The sequence below is a fragment of the Anser brachyrhynchus genome (genome assembly GCF_964034855.1).
Source record: "Anser brachyrhynchus genome assembly, chromosome: 5".
Classification (NCBI taxonomy): Eukaryota; Metazoa; Chordata; class Aves; order Anseriformes; family Anatidae; genus Anser; species Anser brachyrhynchus.
The window spans coordinates 37,027,807-37,043,765 of NC_137699.1; the positions used below are offsets into that span (position 1 = coordinate 37,027,807).

At 46.9% G+C, this 15,959-nt stretch overlaps 1 protein-coding gene across 6 annotated transcripts in view; it reads left to right on the top strand.

Annotated features, from left to right (window-relative positions):
• Positions 1 to 15,959, top strand: part of OSBPL5 (oxysterol binding protein like 5) — a 204,592-nt gene that overhangs the window by 116,076 nt on the left and 72,557 nt on the right. The window contains exon 1 of one of the 6 annotated variants that reach the window (XM_080595137.1): positions 12,356 to 13,004. The exons of 4 other annotated variants lie outside the window; for them this stretch is intronic. Coding sequence is in view for 1 of the 2 variants with exons in the window: in XM_080595136.1 (XP_080451262.1) it covers positions 14,068 to 14,154 (87 nt within the window). In the remaining variant the exon portion in view is untranslated. Of the gene's footprint in view, positions 1 to 12,355; positions 13,005 to 13,781; positions 14,155 to 15,959 lie in introns of those variants that run through there. One more of the 6 variants, XM_080595136.1, reaches the window with a different exon arrangement.

The following is a 15,959-nucleotide window of genomic DNA, read 5'->3' on the forward strand; positions in this document are numbered from 1 at the left end:
TAGTTGTTACCAGAATTAGGCCTGTGTGTTCTGGTGCATAGCTGGGTTTGTTCTCAATGTATGTGTGTTAGTGCTGCTGCCGTCGCCTGCTCCTGGCAGCTGGCTGTTTGGAAAGCCTCGGTATCGTTTTTGCTGGTGCCATGGTCTCCCTGCAGGCAGGAGCAGTGGTCTTTTTGCTCGCTAGTTTCCCTTCTGCTGGCGTTGTTTGTCAGGGCCTTGCACAGCAGAGAGCCAGAGAAGAAAGGCGAAGGGCAGGATTTGGGCTGCTGCTTGCTTTCCATTGGTTGTCTTCATGCTTTTTCTCCAGGCGTGAGGTGCCTCCTTAGTCCTTTCTACTCCATGTACTGATAGTTTCAACTCTTTATCTTGTGTAACGGTTCTCCCTTTTCAGTCTGAGATTTATAGCTTTATTTGTGGATGGATCAGTCTGAGAGCTGGGGACATGGCTTGCTGCCAAGGAACAGGGTGAGTGTAAAGGAAGGGCCTTCGGTGTAATGCCTTCTGCTGTGCGGTGCATGACAGTTTCAGGTAGGAGGAAGGAAGCTGGGAAATAGAGCTGAGCTGCTGGCACACCTTAGTTTGCCTTCATCGAGAAAGCCCACCACATCTGGAAAATGATTGCAAAGAATTCCTACCTGGCTGGTCGCTTGGGTGGTGAACACAGCTTGGAAAAAGTCACTCTTCCAAATGAAAAGCATCTGCCCAAGGCTGCCAGTTTTAGAATAACTCCCCTCATAAACAAGCCTACTTCGCTGGTAAACAAGCCTGACAGCACATCAAGACTTCTCACAAGACCAGAAATGCAATGTGTTTGTGCCCACACTGCCCAACAGGAAGAGTGAAAGTCCCCGCCCTACAAGTTTGTGCAGTTAAGCATGGGCTGGAAGACAAAAATGCAGAAGGTGTGGGTTTTTCTATTTTTAACTTCTAATCCACTGTGATATCCCCAAGACCATCAGATCTACGTGACTAAATGACAGGGTGTTGCATGTGTGTGGCCATCTAGGTACTCAGGGTACTAGGTACTCAGTGCTGAGTGAGCTGGCTGAACCTCCCTCCTAGTGGTTGCACTTAAGGTGCAAACAAACTCAAGTGGCCAGAATGAAGCTGAGGGAGAAGCAGAAGTGGGAAATATTTATTCTCTTTAAATATTACAAAGATAAACAAAGTGTTTGGTTTTGTTCTTGAATTCACATTACTTCTGGAAACATCAGTACTGTCATTCTGAGAAGAAATTTGGGAAGCATTGCAGGATTTCACTTCATTCAAATGCTTACACTTCTGCTGCATAGTACTAGGCTAATAGATATATTTAGGATAGCACATGCAAAAAAAATTTACTTCCCTGCAAAATGATGCTGTTTGTCACCTCTGTGATAAATGCATTCAACCTGTTTATGGGCATTTACACAGAATACTTGTGCTGTTGTCAGACCACCCCAGGGCACAGTGTAGGGCAGCGGATAAGTGGGCTCCTTAGAGCAGGACCTGGTCTGTTGTTTGGTGGGAGGACAGCAGAAAGCACTGGCTCCACGGTGGATTATTAACATGGCAAGTGCCCATTTTAGATATTTGAAACTTACTGACTCAGTATCTTCATCAGGAAACACTTGTAGCAGTTGTCATGTACTCAGCATTTGTCTGTGTATCTGTCATTTAAATCACATAAAGCACAGAGCACAGGAGTTGCATTCCCTGCTTAAAGACACTGAGTCCGCGCTGTACACAAGGTAAAAATCCACTCTCTCCTTTCTCAGTATTACTAACAGCCTTTCTAAAGATAAGGCAAATGTAAACATGAGTCAGTTCCCTACATACTGCTAGTCTCATCTCTGCAATAATAGGTGGCCATCTCTTTGTGATAACCAGGAAGAAACAGATTTTTTCACCTTTTCTCCCTGAGTAGTGCCTTACTCATCATGACCACCCATTCAAATTAGACTATTTGTGGAGTATGGCATTACTCACTGTGTGGGAGATATGATCAGAGTTTGGTCTCTATTAAACAAGATTTCTGTTGCACTAGAGCGTTTCCAATGGGATCACCAATTTATTTGGGAAATATTTGTAAAAGGGACTTCCTGCTGTAAATGAATCATGATGTCAACGGAGCAGTGCCCCATTGTGGCAGCTTCAGAGCCACCTCTCTGCTGGCAGCTTAATTGCATGTACTTGGGCTCTTCTGGAAAAAAAACCTGTGTGGATTCTTTGGAGCACTGTGCTTCCAGCCTTCACCAGGGTAGGGTCCTGAGCCCTGATGCTTTGTGCAAGTACTCCTGTAGTCATCCTGATGTGTTTTTCTGCTTTTGTTGAAGTGCCGTACGTACCTTGCATCTGGTGAAGGATTAAATAAATTGCTCTCAGATACCTGATGCGCTATTCTCTTTGGAGGAAACTCAATTTATAATTAACATTGTTTTTCTTGCTTTGAAGATGCCCGGTTTTGTTAGTTGAGTGCTCTGATCAAGAAGGGTTGCTGTGAATTTTTATTCTGCTTTGAGAAGAGCAAGCTCAGTGCACAGGCTTGATGAGATGCCAAGACAACAGGCTTTTATTTTTGAAGCTGGAGTTCTGTTTTGTGCAAATGTCATGTAAGGACTGTGAGGTGAGTTGAGGGAAGAACAGGGAAGACCTCTTCTCATCGTGAAAATCCTAGCAGTGGCTTCATACAAGACCAGATAGTGGTCTTAAATGTAGCAGCAGCTCACTGACTGCTGAGGATCTTTTGCCAGCTGGGTGACTGGAAGGTCACTGTGCCGTGCTCCCAGAAGGAGACAGATTATTCCCAGCAACCTGCTGCTTGAGCTAGCAGAAACTTAGCCACAGCCCTCCTTAGGGAAAGTGAACGCCTAGTGCTATTCATAGTTCAGTCAGGTTTAATTTTTATAACATAGAACTGTGAAACAAATGCAAAATGTTTCACTTAAATCTCATGTGGCATAATCCAGAGCAGTCAACGTTTGGGGCAAAATCCTCAGTCATACTGAGTAGCTCCAGTGAAGTGTTCCTCTTGAAAGGCACAGGCTGTATGTTCACTTTGGTTCACTTTCTTTGCAGTTTGCATGACTGGGTTTCTCCATCCTGCCTGGCTGAGGAAGCTTTTAGGAGCCACTAGAAGCTGCCTGTAGTTCCCTCCTGTCTCTGTAGCGCTCCTCCATCTGGAGGCTCATGGTAGGGGGATTTCCCAGTTTAGTTTCCTGGAGGAACCTACAAGCTGACATTAAGCTCTTATGAGGGATACATTTTTACAGTTGTGATTTTTTTTCTGGTTTGATTCTGTCACTTCAAAGTTCCTTTTTATGTATGTTCATAAGCTAAACAGTGCCTCTCTGCACACCACAAGCCAAAGTTTACTATTGCCTTTCTCATTAAATAGCAATGATCTTTTGTTTATAGGCACAAAATTGGTACGTAAGATATGTAAGAGTACAGAGGCACTAATTTGAAATTTTTGGTACTTTTTATGCATAAAGTATAGCACTAAACTTTCTCAGTCTTGGCGTTTTTCTTCTGTTAAAAGTAAAGTATCTACATAAATCATTTTTTTCTGTGAATATTTTTATTATAAATTCTCTCCATTAATATTTTGCACAAAGGCAGACTAATTGCATGGGCAGGCACAGGGGTAGGGGTATGGTAGGGGTATAAATCTCTTCCAGTGACAGTGTCTTGAAATAGCAATTGGTTAAGATATCGTTGCCACAGCATAACATTGTGGGTTGATCTTGCTGCCTTTCTGCAAAAATTAGTACTGTGACTCTGTCTGTGTGTGCAGTCCTGTTTAATTACATGGAGTCCTTCTGTCACTGAACAATTAGAGTATGGTGGATGCCATCAAGTAGTCGTAGATCTAAGCCAAAACTAATTCCTGCGTACTTTTTATCTGGCTTCATCTGTACAGTAATGCCTCTGTTGTGCTGTTAATGCCAGCTTTTGGCTCTTGGCAGGGCGAGGAAGGCCGTGTCCCTGAGGAGTGTGATGGAGTGAGCCCAGCAGGCCCTGCCCACGGATCTGTGTGGGCTGGGTGCGGGCAGCACAGAACCCCATGTGCTGGCTGGGCTGGCTGCCCCCAGGCACCGCCTTGACGCTGTGCTCCTGCAAAGCAGCCATGGGTGTTCACTGCTCTTTCTGCTCATAATGTGCATCTGGCCCTCCCGGACCACATTCAGCTTCCCCAGGGCCATTTAACACCCCTGGAACTCCTGACTCAGGGCTCACCAGCTGAGAACTCAGCATTTGAAGCCTGATTTGAGGGGATTAAACACACACTTGGCTTGTCTTACTACTTGATTGCCTGTCCTGGGTGAGCACTTTGCTTGCACTCTCTCCTGTTGCCAGATCCTCGAGCAAATAATGGTAGTCCATGAAGTCAGTCCACTCCTAAAAGCTGTGAAACAGCGGGCCAGGACTGGGTATGCAGGCTGCAGAGATCTTGTCCTCCACTTGTGGTCACCTGCTGAGTGCTGCAGGGAGCTGCAGAGAAAGGATGGTTGTGTTTCCTTTCCTCCACAGCTGTGTTCCAGCTATAGGATTGCAGATCACACTCTATATTTTCCATTCAATTATATATTCAGTCTGTTTTTGTACAAGAGGATGTTCCAGAAGCCATGTCAGTCCTGGTTCTCTGCCCTCTCCAGCTGATCTCTCCTTCTTGTCCATGCTGTCACTGGGCCACCGAGGGAACAAGTCTGGGGACTTGGCCTCAAGCAGTCTGAGTCGCACAGCTGCAGAAATGGATTGCAGTGACTGCGACAGGCGTGGCTTCAGAGAAAACCCTTTGACAACCATGGTGCTTTACCATTTTAAAAATGGCACATACTGTCAAACATTTCTTCTGAACACCCTCATTTGCTTTAGATTTAGAAACAAGCCCTTTGATGTGGAGAGCGGATCTGGGGCCTGAGGTCCTTCCTTTGGGTGTCCACCCTTTCAAGGAAAAGTGGAAAATAAAGGTTGTTTTCTAAATGGAAGGGTTTGAACCCTACAGTCTTTGCTCTCAGTTGGCTGCCACGTGCTGTACCCCTGAGCCTCCCGCATGTATGGCATTCTCCTGGCTGGAGTGCAGGCGCTGGCGTTCCTCTTCAGTTGCAAGTCATTCTCTCCTTGCTGTGCAGCCGCTCTGGTTAACCACAGAGCCCCATTTAAAACCAGAAGCCAGCAAAACACGATATCCAGCTATCTGTAGCATCAAAGGGTATGTTAGCTCTTCAAAGGCAGCCTGGAGCCTCACGGTTGTCTTCTCAAACAGATTTGCTCTCTGCTAAATGAAAAAAAGACATGGTGTCAGTGGCCTCACTTGCATCAAAGCTGGTTTACCAGCTGTGGGTCTGGCTCCTGATGTCTGGTATGTTCTTTACCAGCGGAGATAAGGGTATTTAAAGTGACCTTATGAAGGTTTTTGACTCCCTCAGTGTTGTTCCTCACTGCATCTGGCTCCATTATTAGCTTTCTTACCCTTGCTATAACATCTTTTTCTTTTGGGGAACTGTTTTTTTAAAAGCAAAACCATGTAGATCTGAAAACTTTAAAGGAAAAGGGTTCATGAAAAGGGAGCAGAACTGGCTCTTTCCAACTCTGGTTGCTTAAGGCTGGATTCAAAAGAGGCTGACACATCTATTGCCTCGTGTGCAGGCTCACGGGTCTGCCTTTGCTTTAAGCTCCTGTACACAGTGTTTGTCTGTGAAAGGCCGTAACGAAAACACGAGTGCTGGAAGAAATTAGGCTGTTTGCTTTTTGTTTGTGTTCCTTCCTTTCCCTTCCTTTCTATTTTAATGAAGCACGGTATCCTCATGTAGTTCCAGTTAATTAAGTCATCTTTAAGCAGTTACAGTTAATGCAAATTAGGCTTAATGCGCTGTGTAATGTAAGTGCCCAGTGCATTCATCTAGTCAGTACTGGCTGTGCTGGAAAAACTGACCATTGAACAAGTTACATGAGTAGTCTGAAGTATGGCTTTTTGTTTCTGTAAACGAGTATCAAAATCACGTTAGGTGGCATCAAAACTCCAGTCTACCACGTTCTCTGATAAAACAAGACAAGATTTGAGCATTCATATAATGTCTTGGGTTGGAAGGGACCTTACAGATCACCCCATTCAAGCCCCCCTGCTATGGGCAGCGATGCCACTCACTAGATCAGGTTGCCCAGGGCCTCATCCAGCCTGGCCTTGAACACCTCCAGCAATGGGGCATCCATAGCTTCTCTGGGCAACCTGTGCCAGTGCCTCACCACCCTCTGATTGAAGAATTTCCTCCTAAAGCAGTGAAAGCTGAGTTTCTGAGGAGTTGGACAAACTTGTCTTTTTCTGGAAATTGCAAAGTCTGAATAAATCTTATCAAGAAAATCTTTCCTTTTTTTCCTTCTTTTTTTCTGTTTTGCTGCCATTTCATCATCCGGGATCTTGTTTCTTACCAGAATAATGAAGTACTTAGACCAAAACTTGTTGGCATCAAGCGCTACGTGTGAATCCGAAAACGCACCGAAGCTGTAGATGGGGTTACAATTTAATATACAGCACTTCTTTGTTCTCTCTTAATAGCAGAAGTCAGTGGGGGTTCGGCTCTTGCAATGAGAAAAATGAGAAAAAACAATTTCCTCTTCATCGCTTTTGCTGGCCTTTTTCTCACGCTATGCGTAAAACTCATGTGTGATTTTTTTTCCTCCCTTCTTTAGGTAACTGAAGTTACCCCAAGCAGTTCAGAGCTGTGCTCAAGAACAATACCTCAGCGTGTTTAGAAAGTTTACTCTGCCCTGTAGCACCTTTTTCAATATAAAGCTCCTGTTGTGCTTGCTAGTGTCTGCGTGAGCAGCGCCCTCATCCTGCCCTCATCCAGGGCTCCCAGCTGGGACCCAATAGCCTCGGCCCTCATCTTCAAAGGGAGTAAAAATTGCATCTTGGTTCCCAGGCCTGTGGTGGCTTTTACTTTGCAAAGGCAAGCACTGTCCTGTTTTTCTTCTCTGCAGCTTTGCTGTCTGCGCTCAAGAAAAGTCTTCTCCTTGCAGGTTTTGTGCATTGAAATAAACCGAGAGAAAGAACAACTCCCCCAAAACCAAATGCTGCCATTTATTGGCGGTGGGGTAGCGGCTCAGGCTGACTGGGCAGCAAGCACAAATCCTGTCTCAGCTGCATCGTGTCACTGGGGAATATCATTACAATAGTGCATGTTTCAACAGCAGCGTTTCCTCAGTGTCCTAGCCCTGGAAAACCTCCTTTTGCTGGACGTTCACCAAGTTGTTAATGGAGAGTTTGGAAACAGCGATCAGATGTGGCCAGATTTATAAACACACGCTGCCTGTGTTCTCACTTCTTCCTGGATCGTGAGACCTAATCGCATATTTGGAAAAAGGGTTGCATTTTCTCCTAAACTAAGCCACAGAGGTCCAGACCTACTCCTACTTTCTGACAGGCTTATTTGTCCTTGTGTTCCCAGAAACAGACACGGAATATGCGAAAAAAGATATTTCCAAGATGAGCCTGTTAGCCAGAAACATCCTGAGGAAGAGTAATTTGCCTGGAGGGACAGATGGTGAATATATTCTTGCTGCCCTCGGTTCTCCCTGATTGCTGCCATTTCAGGCTTCTCGATTATTTCCTGATAGCTCATGTTTTCAGATGTTTTCTGGCTAGTTGTCCTCGCGTGTCTCTGTGACTTTGGGATCCAGCATTCTTTGAACTGCAAGAAATACTGGCAGTGATTCTGTTTGGTTTTTGTTTGTTTTTTAAAAAAGGGCATCTTCAAGCGTGTCTGAATCTGTAAAATCGTACCATTCTGATCATTCCCTTTCATTGCTACTAGTGCATAATCCCTGTCCTTGTATCGCTTTTCTACCCCATTCCTGCAATATTTCACTGCTTAGGTACAGCAGAGTCCCTGTGAAAGCAGGAAGATTTGGCTCCCCCAAAAGTCATCTCTGTAGTGAAACAGCAAAGCCTCACATGCACTGGTAGAGGTGGTGGCAGGCACAGTCCTGTGTTGTATAATAGACATTAACACTGTAAATTGGCCAAGTTCTCAATTCGCATCCTTTCAGAGGACTACAGTCATGGAGCAGGCCTGGTTCTGGGCTATTCCTGATGGTGTTGAGCTTCAGGAATGAGGGTGCTGTGGTTTAGAAAGGTTTCTTTCTGTACATAAGCTAAACAGATGATAGCGGCAGCATTGCTGCGTTGCTGGTGAAAAACAACATCCCATCAAGACTGCGCTTCATGTAAAGCAGCAAGCATACTTCAGTACCATCACTAACCCGCTTCCCATGGCCCTAATAATTTATGAACCGAAAAGGGGGATATTTGGGCAAAAAGCACTCTTTAGCATGCAGGACTGCTAGTGTAAAGGAAAGTTGGCGTATCTCCAGCCTTCTCCCTCCAACCTGACTCATGGCTACCTCAGCTGTGAAGCAAGGAGGGGTTTGGTGTCAGGAGCTCCTTCGCCAGCCAGGGCTCAGTCAGCCCAAGGCGCCCTCCCTGCCCCACATGCTGATTTCCTCAGTGCTGCTGCATATGAGGAGTGACTTGGGAGAAACCGAGGGAGCAGGCTGTTACTGTACCCAACCGAGAGAAGATGAGCAGTACCCCTCGCCTGAAACGCCATTACCACTGAAGATGTTGGCAGAACTTCACTGGGTTTCTGTGGCCTCTGTCTCACACCTTGTTGTCTCGAAAGATCCAAATGTCAAATAAAAACTGTGACAGCCACTTAATATATAAGAGAGGCTTGAGATGCGTATGGGGAATTAATTAGGGGAACAGCAGGAGATTGGTTTGGGAGCTGTCTAGGCAAAGCCACTCGCACTGTCTGTGGAATTGTCTTAAACCACAGCAGTAATACCATATATTACTTGGAAATTTGAAGTCTTTGTTTCTACAGTATTTTTTTATGGAACGATAGGGAGCTGGTTAAGACTTGGCCCTCTTTACAGAGCATCTTGAATGCAGTTTAAGAGCACAGATGATCAAAGTGTGTTTGTTAAAAAACTGGCTTTAGTTTGAAAATAGCGTGAGAAGGTACAGCATGAAGAAAATCTTAAGAACGTTTGAGAAGATGGACTCAAAGTCACAAGTTTTTGCTTGATCAGAATTTTGGCTATTAAATGTTTTAACCTGCTGCTTACTACAAACTAAGGGCTTGCCCATGTCCTCGCAGTCATGCAGTTGTGGAAACGTGCAGTTAATGCCTGGAAGCAATGGGAAGGCATGGCCGGGCATAAAGCAGAAAGCAATTCTTCCTCCGTCTCCTCTGCTTCTTGCTTAATGGGAAGGCAGCACCGCAGAGCCAGTCACGTTCCTTTTGTGTCAATATGTGTGTCTGCGCTCTGTGAGCACAGGAAAACACGAAGCTCAGATCTCTTTCACCTCAGTGATATTTCAAGAGGATTCCAGGCCAGAAAAAAGGAATGAAAAAGATAAGTTATTTCTGGTTGGTTGGGTTTTTCGAGCTAGAAATACCCTGTGGAGACTGTACGATCAGGGGAGGCCCGGTGGGCTCGGCCGTGCCCAACCATCCCTGCCAGAGCCACTGCAGGAGGCTGGGCTGGCGCTGGGGCTTTAGTATGCTTCTCATCCAGCTAGAGGAGGGTTAAGAGCTGCCTGCCCTCCCTGTGATTCAGAGGAATTTGAAGGGAAAAGGTGTGCCTTTTTTTTTCCCCAGGAAATCAGAAGACTCAAAGGGAGATGCCCCTGGGCCTTAGCTGCTTGGGTCATAGGAAGAAGCTGCGCTTTGTGTGACCTGGGCTTGTGGCTGGGGCTGAGCAAATTGGGCACAAGGGAAAAGCACTGGCGTAGACCTCGAGGTGGGAGTGTACTGGGATTTTCCTGGACTGGTTAACGAGCTCTTCCCAATTTGTGATGTCTTTGAAAGCACCTTCGCTGCTGGAGCATGAGCTGCTGCAGGGAGCTGAACTTACTGACATCATCCAGGCTGCAGCTTGGTTGTTTTCGAGTCGTCAATTGATCAGACCATTGATTTGTTGCAAGCATCATAAGTTGGGGGGATTTTAAGTGTGGCAGTGTGCTCTAAAATCTGTATTTATGTTGTTAATTTAGCAGCACACAGCTGCGTGTGCTACTTGGCCTTTCTCTAACAGCATTTCATGGTGATCATGTGACTGTTGTCCTGTTTTTTGAAGATGAAGATGCGTTTTCTGCTTTTTTAGAAAGGCAAACAGTTCAGCCAAACTTCTAGTGAAAATCACCTGACATAAGCTTTGCGACCCAGGCATGCTTTTCCAAGTACAGGAAGGAAGCTGTTGCTCAGCAGAAACTGGGCATAAACAAAGAAAGAAACAGTGGGGATGTGATCACTGGGCACGTGGAAAAAGGCTTTCAAGCAAGTCTCTTTAAAATCAAGAAGCGTTAAGACTGATCCTGTCAGCACTCACCCCAAGCAAGCCACCGCTGACCCCAGTCCAGCCGAGCGGGACGAGCTCTGAAGAGAGCAGTCACATACCAGTTCAGCAGAAACGAGTTGATCCTGCACTGGGCTGCATAAGGAAGAGGCAGGACATCTCAGAAGGAAGGTAGAATAGCTCCCTTTTGGGAACAAAGTTGAGGATTTCCTGTTGTTATGGTGTGGCCGAGATGGCAGAGGTAGATGTAACATCGCCCAGTAACGATGCAGCGGCAGTTTCCCTCTCTGCCTTTTGTTGCTCCTTGAGCAGAGCCAGCGGCTCTTGTGGCTGCCAAGGGCAGAGCACGGTCCAGAACTGCAGGCTGCGCTGACATTCAGCAGCTTGGTAGGGAGAAGGGGTCGCTAGGAGCTGCCTCCGCATCTTCCACTTAAGAAATCCCCCAGCTCTTGGAGGGAACTGGCCACGGGACAGTTGCATTTGCTGGCGTCGCTGCCAATGCCAAACAACCCTAGCAAGTGCTGAAAGGCTGACCTGTCTTTGTAGGGCCAGCTAGTGGGAAGGGGGGAACTAGGAACCCAGGGAAACATAGGGCCAGAAGGGACCTTGAGACACCATCAGATCTTTTTCCTGAGCAAAACTCTTCCTGGTAGCGTCTTGTCTGGAGTGCCCTCAGAAATCCCCTGTAGCCTTTGCCTGTCCTCAGGGTGCCCTTCACAGCCAAGAGCCCGCCTGCATCCCCTTGTCTCCTCTGAGACCTCATACTCCTTGTGCTGCCATCTGCTCATGAGCCTTTCTCTTCAAATTCATCCCAGTTTTTCTTTTGGGCCCACATTACCCACCCACATGGGATTTCTTTTATAACCATTGGAAAGAGAGAGAAACACCCTTGTGTACACGCTGCCTCCCAGACCCCAAACTTGCTGTGGTCCCTTGGTCTCGGCATCACTCCTCACACGGGGCCCCACAGTGGCAATAGGATCCGGGCCTGACATGTGAGCATTGCCTCCCACGAAGATTTCAGCAGTTCCCCACTGTGACAGTGTCTCTGGTAGCTGAAATTTCTGATTTAATAAAAGATCTTCACATCTCAGCAGATGCTGCGCCTTCATCAAGCAATGGACTGTCAAGTGCAGGGGGTGGTGTTGGTGCATGCATTTTAATCCTTGTTTGCACAGTGCTTTGAAGGTGTAAAACACCTTGGAAATGCTAGCTTCTTATTGTTACTATTATCACTGTCATCTTAATTTTCCACTGTTTTGGATATCACTTATTCATGAGAAATCAACGCAAAAAGTGGGAGTTCTCCCAAAGCTTTTTAGTTCATATTGTTTTCAGTCACATAATGCCAGATGTCTCAGAGGAATCTGATCTGACACAAAACCAGACAAGTCACTAGAAGACTGTATACAAAAAGACATCGGCTGCTACACTACAGCTGGTGGCACCGACAGATATATATATGTTATTTTCAAAGCCCTCCCTTTGCTGCAAAGGCCAGGGCAGAGCACAGCCTGGGAAGAACAGCCACAAAGCAAAGAGCCTTGGGGGGCAAGCCTTGGCTGAGGTTTGTGAGTTTTGCTTATTACTTAATTTAGCAATATCGGGAAAACCCAAGAAAGGAGAACAGTTGGAGATTTTCCAGGATCTGAATGATACATGCAGAAGCAGAGCTGTAATTAAACATGCTTGCCTACTGAAATATGTGTACAATCGCTATGGGATACTGTAACTAGCAACATCTATCTGACTCTTCTTAAAGCCGAAGCAGCAGTTCTGTGCTAGCATCTGCTGGCTGTGCCTGTGCTTGGCAAACCTGCCTCTGCGTGGCACCTTCTGCGTGGCTTCCAAAATGATGCTGGAGTGGCTGAGAAACCTTTGTCCAGCGTGGGTATATCTGAGCCATGCACGGAAGGATTTCCACCACTGCTGCCTCTACACTGTTGCAGGTGTTTACTTTATCCCTTACAGATTAATTACAGAAAAGGGTGAACTGATTCTTTTATTATTGTTATTATTGCACAGCGATTCTGTATGCCAAGGAGCCTCTAAAAAGAAAGAGAAAAGGTGGGAGGGATTATATGACAGAAGTAGAGTTGCAGATTGTGTATTGCTGGCCCATTTTGGTAAGTGGCTCCGAGTGGCTCTAATTCCCTCTGTGCTGCCCTGCTGCTTTGATCAGTAATGAAACTGTTAACAGCGCTGACAACTAAATAATTGTCTCAACTGGCATTGCATTTTAAACTTCCCCTGGCGAATACTGGCAGATCACACCCCTCAGGGCTATTGTTCCAGCTTCTCTTTGCTCGTATCGCTGGGTCGAATCGCGCTGTGCTTATTTTGAGGATTTTCTTCCGCAGCCACCACGCTTAGGGAGTCGCTCTGTTTTTTCGAGCCAGGGTTGGGTGCGTAGACGGCGTGCCGGCAGCATGTGGGAGGCGTGCTGCATTGCCATGTGCCCCCGGAGCAGAGGCTCGGCATGCGGGTGCCAGCCCCGGGTCCTGCGCTGATCCGCAGCTCGGAGGAGCGGTGCGTGTGGGAGCGGGCTGGAAAGCCTCTGCGTGCGCCTAGTGCAAGGGTTTGGGGAAGGGACGGCTGCCCCGAGCGCAGGCGTCGCGTGGCAGAGGAGAGGGTTGCTGGCTGCGACAGTGAGCACCACGGTGAGTGTCTTTTCCTCCTCCTTCCCAAAGCCTATCCCAGCCTTCGGGGCTCCCGGTGGCTCTTTAAAATCTCCCCTCGTGTAGACTATTCCCTTAGTCCTTCCAGGCTGTGCTTTTTACCTGCCCTCCTTTTCTCCCCTTGCTCTTCATTCCCCTCCTCTCCTTTCTTTGTTTCCATTGCCCTGCCTCTGAGGCTGGCTGCAGTCTCATGCAAATGCAGTGGGTTCTTTGAACATTTGTAGCCTTATGCCTTGAGAACTGTTGACTGGCAGGAATCGCCTGTGATGGATTTATAAGTACCTGAATACCTTATTTGCATTTCTGTCTGCTCAGAAACACAAGCGCTCCACTCCCTTGAGGTCTGAATTCTGCTAGAAACAGCTGTGGCAGCGGCATCCGTTGATTAGCTTCATAAATTGACATTTTCAGGAATTTGTTTTGATACAGTGAGGTTGGCCATTTCACTACCCTCTGCTGCTAAACAACTTGGGTAACTTATCACCTGTCTAAGGGGCTGGAGTCCCTTAGGGATAACTAGCATTAGTGAGAGCCCACATGGAAGCGTGCCTCGCCTTACGCTGCCGCTATTCCTTGTTGGCAGCCTGTATGGACTTCTGGTGGATTTTGTTGAGCTAAAACCCAATCAGCCTGATTCAGCCTTGTGTCTAGATTGCTTGTAGAAGTAGGAATTTGACGAGTGAATTCAAGATCAGAGTAGCAAATCCCCTGTGAGATTGGGTCTTGCCTGCTTACAGGTTGTACTGCTTTTACCTACAGTTCTGCAACACTGCTGTAACCCTCCCCACGTACAAATGCATGTCTGCCAGTATGAACACGCTTATACCAGCGCAGCTTTTTCCCCTGTGGGAAAGGAGAACAAGCTCTTCCAGTATAGAGCACCTTTATTTGGCTGTGACTCCATCCACACTTTTCGTTGTACTGGCAGAAGTACATCAGCAAATAGTGCTGCTAACTTAGATGGTTGAACTGCTACAAAGTCACGCGCAGAACAAGTCTTGGTCTGCACACAGCCTCCAGAACTCCTTGCAAGCGAGCGTCAAATATGCCACGCGTTTGTGATCGTGCCTTTGTGAGCGGAGGTACAGCGGAAAGACATTGCATTGCTTTGCCTGTTCCTGTGTATTCACAGGTAAGAAACCAAGAATTGGGAAGTATGTTGGCTGAAAAGTCATGACTTGTGAGTCACGGCTGTAGTTTATTTTTAAATAAAGTGTGTAAGACTTTTTTCTCTTCCAGACTGGCGGCTGGCCTGTGTTTTTGTTTGCCTCGTATTGGCAATATAAGAGGGCCATGGCAGAGGTGCAGATTACAGTAATGCTTACTGGGAAATACCTTTGAGCTGCCAGGGAAATACAGAGGTGTCTTAGTGGTGAAAATCTTCATCCTGAAAAGCTCCTTGCACCAGTGAAAAGTGAGTGCCTGGCAGCAGAGAAATACTAGGCATTTGTATCTGCAGTCATCTTCCTCAGTCACCTGCAGGGCAGGGCAGTCCTGAGATCAATGGGTACAGAGGGAAACTTCTAAAAATTCCAGTCAGATACTATCACCCAGATATCATGGTTTATTGATTGTTGTGTTTTTTTTCCCAGCCCTGCTGCTAAGCTGGATGATGAGCAGTAACCATACAGGAAAGGCTTTGCAGGCAAAGCAAAAAATACATACGGTACAGGAAACACTTCATACTCAGAGTAACTGGGGGAAGGCGGTACCATCAACAGGCTACGGTCTTCTGCAGAGCAACTGTCCTAATTTCACATGACCGACCAGTGTCTGGAAACATGGGACCTAGCTAAAACTTGCAGGTTTTCTTCTGCCACAGAGTAAATAAACCAGTATGACCCTTTGTGCATGAGAAGAGGTTGGTTTGAGGCAGGTGATGGTGAGGTGAAGGAGTCTGGGGGACAAAAAGATGGTGCTCTCAGAAGATTGCAAAGCCGTGCTAAGAGGAATGTGCTTTCTTTGTGCTGCTTACAGTCATAAACCTGTTCGTTGGCACAGTTACCTTGCTGGGCTGTTGTGGGAAATAAACGTCAGCAGAACCTAATAGTTTCCCCCTGTGCATTAGAGTGACCTCCGTCTCATTTAATTCCCACCTTTGCTTATTGCGAGTGCCGTTTCAGTGCTGCGGTCCTTGACTTCATTTCCTCCAGACTGCGCGCTGCTTCAGAGACAGCCTTCCAGACAGCAGCAGAGCAGGGAGGAAAACCTTTGCTGTTGCTTCCCAAGCTCATCGACTGCCTGTGACTCGGACGGTGTTGGCAGAGGTGGTTCTGTGCGCAGGCTGGGACTGGGTCATGCCGTACTGCCTGAGGCCATCGGGGAGCAAACAGCCGACCTTGGACAAATCCACAGCTGGGATGTAACCCAGCCTAGCATCCAGCTCGCCCTGGTCTTTGCTGCGTCTTTCTCTGAGGAAGGTGATCTGTGGCACTCCTTTTGCTGGTTTAAATTACTTCTCTCCCTGGGCTGACTCAAGGTTTTTGCCTGCTCTGTTTGCCTTGGGTAGGAGCTGCGGGCTGTCAGCAGCTGATCTTTTCCCTCAAAGAGTCCAGCAACATCGGCAGCCCTGGAAAGAGAGGCAGAGGCATCAGCCATGTCCTTGCCTGCAGTTGTTGGCAGTGAGGCTTACAGTCAGGACACTTTATGTGGGATTTACAGACAGACACGGTATCAGCTCAGCCCTGCTCCCACAGGAGGCTGCAGAATCCATTGGTGAGCAGCTTTGGAAATCACTTTTTTATTGTCTTGTCACCTCCACTTTTAACCAGATGTGAAACTGCTCATTATAAAAAACCTAATCGTCCTTACTGCAATCCCATCACTGGTGTCTCCAGTTATGCGCTGTGAGCTGTGCAGGGGAGAAGTCATTAATAGCAGTGTTTATATATTCCCCTACAGATGAAGAGTTGACTGCAGTGGAAGATGAATTTTGCT